At 36.2% G+C, this 9299-nt stretch overlaps 1 protein-coding gene across 2 annotated transcripts; it reads right to left on the bottom strand.

Annotated features, from left to right (window-relative positions):
- Positions 1-801: 801 nt before the first annotated feature.
- On the bottom strand, positions 802-8028 carry LOC104219680 (CDPK-related kinase 4). 2 transcript variants are annotated; one of them, XM_009770384.2, is made up of 11 exons: positions 6805-8028; positions 5861-5991; positions 5306-5347; positions 5120-5228; positions 4927-5005; positions 3029-3325; positions 2678-2787; positions 2475-2579; positions 2285-2347; positions 1334-1501; positions 802-1258 (listed from the first exon to the last, which is right to left on the bottom strand). In XM_009770384.2, the coding sequence occupies exons 1-11, from the start codon at positions 7357-7359 to the stop codon at positions 1118-1120; spliced, it is 1800 nt and encodes a 599-aa protein (XP_009768686.1). In that variant the 5' UTR covers positions 7360-8028; the 3' UTR covers positions 802-1117. The 2 variants fall into 2 exon arrangements, with proteins under 2 accessions (XP_009768686.1, XP_009768687.1); XM_009770385.2 differs by having other exon boundaries at positions 6798-6908.
- Between the last annotated feature and the right edge of the window lie 1271 nt (positions 8029-9299).

The raw sequence follows: 9299 nt of genomic DNA, 5'->3' as shown, positions 1-9299 counted from the left end.
AGCAAAATCAAATTAATATGAATGCTAACAAAAAAAATCAATCAGTACTAGGAAGTAGGAACGACAATAGTATTGTATATTTATTCTTTTAGTTTTGCATTGGTTTAGATAGTGAAAATGCATAACTTATTTTTATCATTATCTAGTCACGTAATTAATACTTAATACTTATTTTAGCATGACTTAATAATTTTAGATTATGTTTATTTTCATTATGGCTTATTAATTAGCAATATTTATTTTATGCGACTTGTTGAGTATTTTATTATAATCATGACTATCTCACATTATTTTGTATTATTTTCTTGGAAAACATCTTATACAGTTTTATCCTACTAGGGCCTAAGAAATATTAGAGCACACATTATATATTTTATGCTATAAAGATTTTATCGGAAAAAATCCCAAAAACCAGAGAAAACCAGAGATTAAAAAACAAGACTCTTGTTGGTTTGGTTTGATTTATAGATTTAAAAATCCGAGACAATTGATTTAGTTTGGTAATTGAAAAACCCGAACCAACCTGACATATGTACACCCCTACTTTCCAGTAGTGAATTATTGAGGCACAATTAAATTACTGTTTTGATGATAAACGTGATGGAAAACACTAAGATTAGTTGGTGACAAATCAACTCGGTCAATGACTTGTACATTTCGGCCCCTAATGGACCATTCCAGTTTTGCTTGTTGCTTTCATAACTACCGGCATGACATACTTGGGAAAACATGAAAAAAGGCGTTACCTCCATCCAAACAACCTTCAACCAGTATTTGCAAATTACCACTAACGGAATGTGCTAAGCCAAAATAATAGGACTGCTACGTAGTAAATTGCAGAGGAATTAACTTTTTAAGCTTCAGAATGACAATCAGCATGTTTCGCTCTCCTGAAGTTTTCTTCCCCCCAAAAAAACATAAAATCTATTACAACGATACAAAACCCAAATCACTAATTCTAAAGAATAAGGATCGTATCCTCACAACATGAATCGAAATATCTTTGACAACAGATAGTTTAACACTTTCTGTTTCTGCACAAGAAAAAAGAAGGAAAGAATAGAAATGTACTCTCTTGTTCTCCTTTGGAGCAACTTGTGTGCTCCAATCAGCCATGTTATCGATGATGTCTTGTGCTTGAACCACGAATAGTCACACCATGCAAATATTTGGTATACCCAAGGAAACTTAGTTTTCTGTCAGATGGTCTGATACAATCCTTGAGAAAAGCATAAGCAGTTGGGCCCAAATTCATTTCCTGCAAACACAGATACCACATTAGAATAGCAAGATGAACCAAAATACAACGTCACTGCCAGTACCCTTGGCCTACCTGTGCTAATTCCTCAACGGAAAGGACACGGTTTCCTTCTTGCTCAAAATGCTCAAAAGCGGCACTAGCAATTTGTTCCCAATTTTCAAGAGCCTCAAGCTGATATGTACTAATTGCGGCAGCACAGAACTCTTCAAAATCCAGTGGTTTATAGGATAATGGTTCCATCTTTAATTTAACAAACAAAAACATCGGGTCAAAATTGTGGGAGCAATAAGATGTGAAGCTCAAACGCAAAAGTACAAGACGCGAGTTCTCTGCCTTGTACCTGTAATCTAGTAAGAACCATCTTCAATTTAACAAAAAAAAAAAAACGCTTGTTCAAAATTGTGGGAGCAATAAGATGTCAAGCTCAACCATAAAAGTACAATATTACAATGTGCCAGTTCTCTGCCTTGTATCTATAATCTAGTAAGAAGAAATTTTACATGCATTCAGGAAGCAACAAACTGATAGCACTTATCTTTTCATGTGGCAACTCCATAAGTCCCACATGCCAAAAGGGAAAAAACACTTTCTTACTTCATTTTATTCACTTTCTGATACTATTTCATTTTGCAAGAAAAAAGTAACGGAACTAAACAATATATAGGAGACAAAGTAGCAAAAAGTAGAAATATCCCAATATTTTTAGATTTAGAAATGCGGAAGAGGATTGCCTTCTTCGTTGAAGAGTCCCTAATTCAGGAAGGGAAAAAGGACATGCATGAAATATGTTATCTTCTATGCTCTCTCTCCCAGGTTATCTTTGACAAGTGCATTAAGTGATGAGCTTGTGCTGAGTGTGTGTGCACATATGACCGACTCAAGAACCCAATGTATATCACTTAAGAACTTGAGTTGATATCTCGAATGTAACTCAATGCATGTACCAATAGATAAATGATAGAAGCCAAAGAGATTCCAAGCGCAAAGAAGGATAAGATACTATAATAACATCAGGTGTCTCACCAAATTTAAGATGTCAAAAACTCTTGACTCCCTCATGGCATCAGTCATTTGTTTAGTAAGTGCCTGCACAGCCAGTTCATGATGATGTACTTAGGAATTAGATAATAGACGGAAGATGACGATGGGTCAAACAGAATATGCTAATAACTGTATATTTTAATTTAAAAAATGATACAGTAAGACCACCAACCATCTTAAAATTGTTGAGTGACACACGACCATCTTTCGGTTCCAATAAATTGAATTGAGCCCTGAGGTAGATTAACTCTTCTTCTGTCAATGCTTTTGAAAGAGCCTGCACATCAGAAAACCAAAATAGATTGAAATGGCTTATGCTCCTACAGAAACAGACTTCAAAAGAATTCTCCAAGAAGCATTTAAAACCGCTAGTACCTTCAATGCTGCACGTTTCAAGGGTGAGGCTCGAGTATAAGACTTGACTAATTTAAAGATCAATATGTCTAAAGGTAAAACAGGATTTTCCGTCCTTAACCATGGATGAGCTGCAAATGTAAAAGGAGGCCATCAGATGCACAGGGTGAAAAATGCATACAGTAAAATTTGTAGATGTTGCCGCCAAGGTACCACCAGCAGATCCAGCCGAAGTCCAGGCACCTGACACGCCTACTGCCATTACTACTCCAGCCCTTCAGGAGAATATATGCCAAGAAAAACCCAGACTCTAGGCGCAGAGTATCTACCAGTCACAAAATCATTTGATACATTGAACACATAACAACTTACCCAATGCTTGAGAAGCGGTCATTCTCTTCCTATGGTCTTTATTCAAAAGCCTTTTCACAAAATCTCTGGCCTCTGCAGACACTGAAGGCCAAGGTGAGTCCTCAAAATTAGGATCAGCTCGTAACACGGATCGAAAAATGCCTGACTCTGTACGTGCCCAGAAAGGTCTACTTCCACATAATAAGATATACGTTATCACACCAATACTCCACATATCTGCTTCAATACTGTATGACCTATGAAGTACTTCAGGTGCAACATAGTATGCACTGCCAACAATATCATTAAGACGTTGATCTGCAAATGCAGAAGAATTGATTGGTTTGAATCTTAAAGGTAGATTAGAAAGAAAGAAATTGAAAGAAAGAAAAAGACAGAAGAAAACACAGCTATGATGACATTCAGGAAATATTAGAAAAATGGATCAGGAGAATCAATGAAAATGAATCCATGGAATAAATCATTTCACATCTTTATAGATGAAGGAGCATTTCACGTGGCTTAGCAAAGAACGATTGGGAACTGTGATATGTGATAAAACTGAAAAGTTAAATGCATTATAACAGAGGAACTTCTCATATCACGCTTATCCACTTATCTCGACATTGCCTAAATATGATATAGTAAGCAGCTGACTTGTTGTCCACGGTGATAAAACCTCATCATAAAAAAGAGAATCATGCTGATATTTCCATTTACATAGTAACTGAGCATCTGCTGAAAAGAGAGGTATCAACTCTACCACTTTTGATTCCTAGATATCCAATATTTTATACAACCAGTGTTTTGAATTACGGTTTTGGGACTCGTCTTGGGACAGGGAAAACAAAAATCTCAGCTTGACTTTCAAGCTGCTGAAAGTCTTACATCCCACTAAGCTATCTTTTCTTGAGCCAAAACTGTAAATGAAGGTTACATCTAAGCTGAGGTCTTCTTTTGATGACGCCATCTAAGCTGAGGTCTTATCTTAACGATCTACGTGCTTTATGTAAAATGTGGAATTATGAATTGATTATGAGAACTCCACAAACAGCACTACCACCTAAGATTATACAAAAGTGATTCTTTGCCTATTAAAATTGAGAAGTTTAAACAGTTTTACTTGATATCTCTCAAAGAAAGAACCAGTTCCGACTATGAAAATTTCTTTGCATTTAAGTAAAAATTTCTTTCCTAATTATGATTAGCTCACTACTTATTAATTTTTGCAGTGTTTTTATAATTCAAATACCAATTTATTATGTTTTACCTACAAATTAGACAAAACTGACCGGAGTACTTACTCTTGCACCTTTTAACATTTTGGCACGGCATGAAAAATGGATTTTACGAAGAAAATGGACATTGAACCTAACTCAACTTTAAAAGCTAGCTCACGAGGGAAGGATTCTCCAAGACCATATAAGGTGACCACAACTCATTTGCTCAACTCATGTGAATATCCCCCCCCCCCCAAATCACCCAAGAATGGATAATGGAGCGCGGGTAACATAACACGAAGACCCAACATTGAGAACACAACAACAAAGATCGATGGGCATGGTTCTAATACTATGTGAAGAAAAATAACATGGGCCTAACTCAACCCCAAAAGCTAGCTCATAAGGGTAGGATTGTCTAAGACCATATAAGAGACCACAACTCATTCCCTCAACCAATATGGGACTTAACATGATTCTTTTCAAAAATGCGGAGCATCCTAACAAAGATCTTTCGACATATGGTAGGCAGTAGGCTGCATCTCCTCATAAACTTCAATAACAAAGTGGGACGGGGAGTAAAAAGTTAAAACCCATGGCATCTATGGTAATTAAATGATTGTGGAGCTGATAAATCACCACCACCAACACAAAAAAGAAAACTTACATGTTTTTTTCCAAAACAAACGCAATCATTACCTGGTCTGATGAAGTCTGATAGACCAAAATCAATAACCTTCATTGGTGCATCCTCTTCTTTCTTCGTAAAAAGGAAGTTCTACAAAGAAATCAAGTTACACAGCCAGTTAGATCAGCGGAATAAGAGGAGAAAATTTCCAGAAATGTGATTCACATTTGTGCATGTTTTATCAAGGGTTGCTTTACGTAGTACCTCTGGCTTCAGATCACGGTGGACCACACCTTGAAGATGACAAAAGGCGACAACATTTAGTATTTGAACCAGTATACTTTTGGCATCCTCCTCTGTGTATCTCCCACCTCTGAAGAAGGAAAAGAGAAAAGTCATTTTAAATTTAACCATTTATATTACGAGTCACAGGCAAATATCGCAAATTACCTTGATAGAATCCTGTCCAATAGTTCCCCTCCTTCACATAACCTATTAAGAACAAAGAAGTGGGAAAAAAATGACAACTCAATTCAGAGTTATGTTAAAGCAACAAAAATAACCACACCTCACTCATAACCTATGAATCCTCAATATCCATTCCACCCCATCAGGTCCCATTTCATTCCAATACTCGATTATATGTCTTTTAAACAAATCTGACGTTCCCTAACATTAGAACTAAATGTCACACTTCTTACATTGACATACAAATCTTTGACAAACTAAAAATATTTCTGCCAAGCATTATACCTAATAAAAGTGTACCGACGCAATAGAATTATCTTAAAGCCATTTAACAATTTATACCGATAAACTGGAGCCTATCAAATGGAAAGACTTCGGAAATAAAGGTTCTTGATAAAATAGAGAGCTATATTATCATTATTGCACAAAATTTGTGTATAAGAAATGGTTTCTGACATTTATTGAAAGCATCTCTAGTCAAACTAGAATATGGGAAATAAGATGAAACTAGAGCGAAGGGAACACATAGTCACGTACTCCATTACTATGTAGACATTGTTGGCATCCTCAAAGGCATCATAAAACTTGACAAGATTCTGATGTCCAGACAAGGCCTTCAATATCTTCACCTCCCTGCGAACATCTTCAATAGATATAGCTGTTGTCATCTGTCAAACATATTCATCCAGTCAACAACCCCACTTCGGAAGTCAAACTTAACATCTACTACGAACCATGTCAAGAAAAGATAGTGCCCACGTGACATAAAGGAAATCTCACTTCAGAAAGAAGGGGGTGGCAAATATTTCAGTTGGAATCTCTCAGACCATAACAAAGGTCAAAGCATCACAGGTCAAAGTGTTTAGGGTCACCAAAATTTACATTTGCTTATGAACGTGATCTCAAAGTATCCAACTACTTAGTCTCAATGTCTCTGCTTATGGGATTTCGTAGATAGTCAATGACTAAATGGAACATCAATATTGACAAAATAAATGGGGCCCTGATTATGTCTTAGTATGTCATCAAGTCTGGCACACTAGTTTTAACACCAAGGGAGAGTTCAAAATCACATATGCGTTAGGCGCAGCAAATCACCAATCATTGTTAAGAACAGCTATAGCTTCTAAATTTCTATTAATTGCCCTTACACCATTACTAAGCTAGTCTTATAGGTCACACTGGTTTGAAAGTTTCATATTACTAGAATTCTACTAACATATATGTATACACAACATCATAGACATTCACTTTTCTCCACAACAAAGGACTCTATCATCTCATGGGGAAAGCCACTGATTCACAATGGCTGGTTTTATTACAATATAGGACAAAATTTCCCAAACTATAGAGGATTTCGCCTACATTACCTTCACCTTCGCCTAGCTATAATCTTAAACCGTGATCCAATGGATTTAATCTGAAGTATATAGCTTTGAGAAAAATAATACTAGCAAAATGCAAAAACACATACCACGCACCTTAGCTTTTGAAATGATCTTCACAGCGACCGGTTGATTTTTAAGTTCGCCTTTTTTACCTTTAGCCCAACAAGTATGTCCAAAATGCCCTCGACCTACTTCCTTTCCAAGCTCATACTTTGCCGTCAAGTTCTTTGGATAACCAAAGCTTTTATCCAGCTGTCTCTCACCTTCACCACCTTCATCTTCCGGTATTGGCCCTTCTTTTGGCTTTGCTGACGTCGTTCCCTGCCGCTTAAGGATCGCCGATAATATAGGCTTCGCCGGCGACGGCGGTGGAAATGGCCACTTGAATTTCCTTCTCGGCGTTCCGACCGGAGACGGGGAGGGAGGTATTCCGGCAGGGTATGGGCTCTGAAAAGGACTGGTTGTAAATGAGTGAGCTGGCGTGTTGTTGTTAGTGTAACTCGTCCCGTTCCCGACGGACTGTGGACGTGCCGGTGACGGTGATGGTTTGGGGCGGTTGTTTGTGGAGACGGATGAGTTTCCGTCAACGACGGAGACGACGTGACCGTCATTATCGGCGGTAACACCCTTACTGCAGCAGTGCCCCATCGGCGACAATCAAAAGTCCGATCACGGCCAGTCAAAGTCCACTCATGTGACGGTCAAACCCAAAAAAAAAAAAATTGAAACCAAACACCGGCGACAGAGAATCAGAAACGCGTCCCAAATTGGAAGTATGAAGACAGAAGCCAGAGTAAAAAAAAACTCAGATTTTGTAAATTTCGGAGTATAAAAGAAGAAGAAGAATAATAAATCAAATCAAAAAATAGGGTAAGACTGTAGTTATTGTTGACATTAAAGACATTTGGATCAAAAAACCTGACGTCAACACGTCTGAAAAATTCAAAAACCTTTAGCTCCTAATGACTCCTTAAGAAAATAAAAATTAATTACACTCTTAACACAACAAAATCTGATTACTATGAACACAGAAAACAATCAAGATTAAAATTGCAAAAAAGGAGGACAAAAAGCACAGCTTAGGCGTTGAACAGCCCGAGATGTAAACTTTGATTAAATCGCTGTTTGACACTTTCTTGTTTCTTGTATCTACTTTTCCACAGACTGTATCTTTCAAACGCCGTATTTTGCAAGTTAAAAGTCAGTTAAAACCTGTGAAATGTGAAACATATTGTACCAACTTTTGTTTGACCAGTCTTTTGTTGGATCTTGCACATTGTAGCCTATTTTTGTTAAGGACGTTAACCTAAATAAAGCATAGGTATGCACAAATTTTCTCTACATAACCTTCTTGTTTATGACAATTTTGGAATATCTTGTCTTGTTTTATAAGTAAGAAAACTTGTACTTTCTCGATTCATTTTGGATTCAAATACTTGGGCAGGAAAATTTTAATTATTTGTCCACTTTTTCGGGTTTTTTTTTTTCCTTCAAAACAACAAATCTAAATAGGGATCTCCTCAATATCTCACGGGGATTTTTAAAAATAACTCATGATCTTCCGAATCCTCTAAGTTTTGGAAATTTTGTATTTCTTAAAATTGCATATGGATTTACAACCCCCAAAATTACCTAGCACTTAATATTATTTATCCATTGAGTTTGGAGGGTAAGTGTATCAAGTAAATCAGACAACAAACGTAAAAGATGGTGGGATTTAGAGAAACAAAAGCATAATAAATAGTCTAACTACCAAGAAAATATCTCTGCCAGTCAAAGTTATTTGGTGTTTTTTTTTCAATCTCCCAGTGTTAAGAACAAACTAATCCTAATAATTGCCGGTGCCAAACCAAACTACAAATATGGCAATTACAATTATTGGGAGTAAGTGTAACTGTGCAAGTAGTTGCACATTCAACTACCAGATATTTATTTCCCATGCTAAAAAAGACAAAAGAAAAGAACACACATTTGGTTTAAGATTTTGCGGCAAGGCTACTAGTCTACTAGATCTGAACGCCCTCTAGCTTTTCCCGAACAGTGAAATAAGAGATAAGCGTTTTTTTATCCAAATGTTAAAATATCTTATATCTACTTCTAGATTATCGTCTTGGTCCATTATGTTGAGGTACATGACTCAATAGTATAAATTCAAAGAAAACTTGAGGCTTGAGCATTAATAATGAAAAAATTAAGAAATTAAAATTAGCACTTTGAATCCCTGAATTTTTCATTTACTACAGTTTCAATTCTTATGTTCACCTAATTATATTTTACCTTCAATTGAATCGATTTTGTGGTTTTGGTCCAATTGTTATAAAGGTAGATAGAAGTTCTACTTTGCTCTAGGTAATACTTGTATTAGCTAAAAATCTATTGCTGAATGTCTGTTATTGTAGTTTAAAAAATGTCTTTTATTGTAAACTACAGTAATAAAACAATACAAGCAGCATAATTGACTTTATACAGAGAATAATGAAGTTTATAATGAGAAGAAATACTGCGAAAGAGAATCCCATTTGCAGGAATAGTATCATGAATATCAGAATTAGACTATGTTTATAGTAATAAGTCAGCCGTGATCACTT

The sequence above is a fragment of the Nicotiana sylvestris genome, chromosome 3 (assembly GCF_000393655.2).
Source record: "Nicotiana sylvestris chromosome 3, ASM39365v2, whole genome shotgun sequence".
NCBI lineage: Eukaryota > Viridiplantae > Streptophyta > Magnoliopsida > Solanales > Solanaceae > Nicotiana > Nicotiana sylvestris.
The sequence above is the reverse complement of the archived record's forward strand: the minus strand, read 5'-3'. Positions and strand labels throughout refer to the sequence as shown.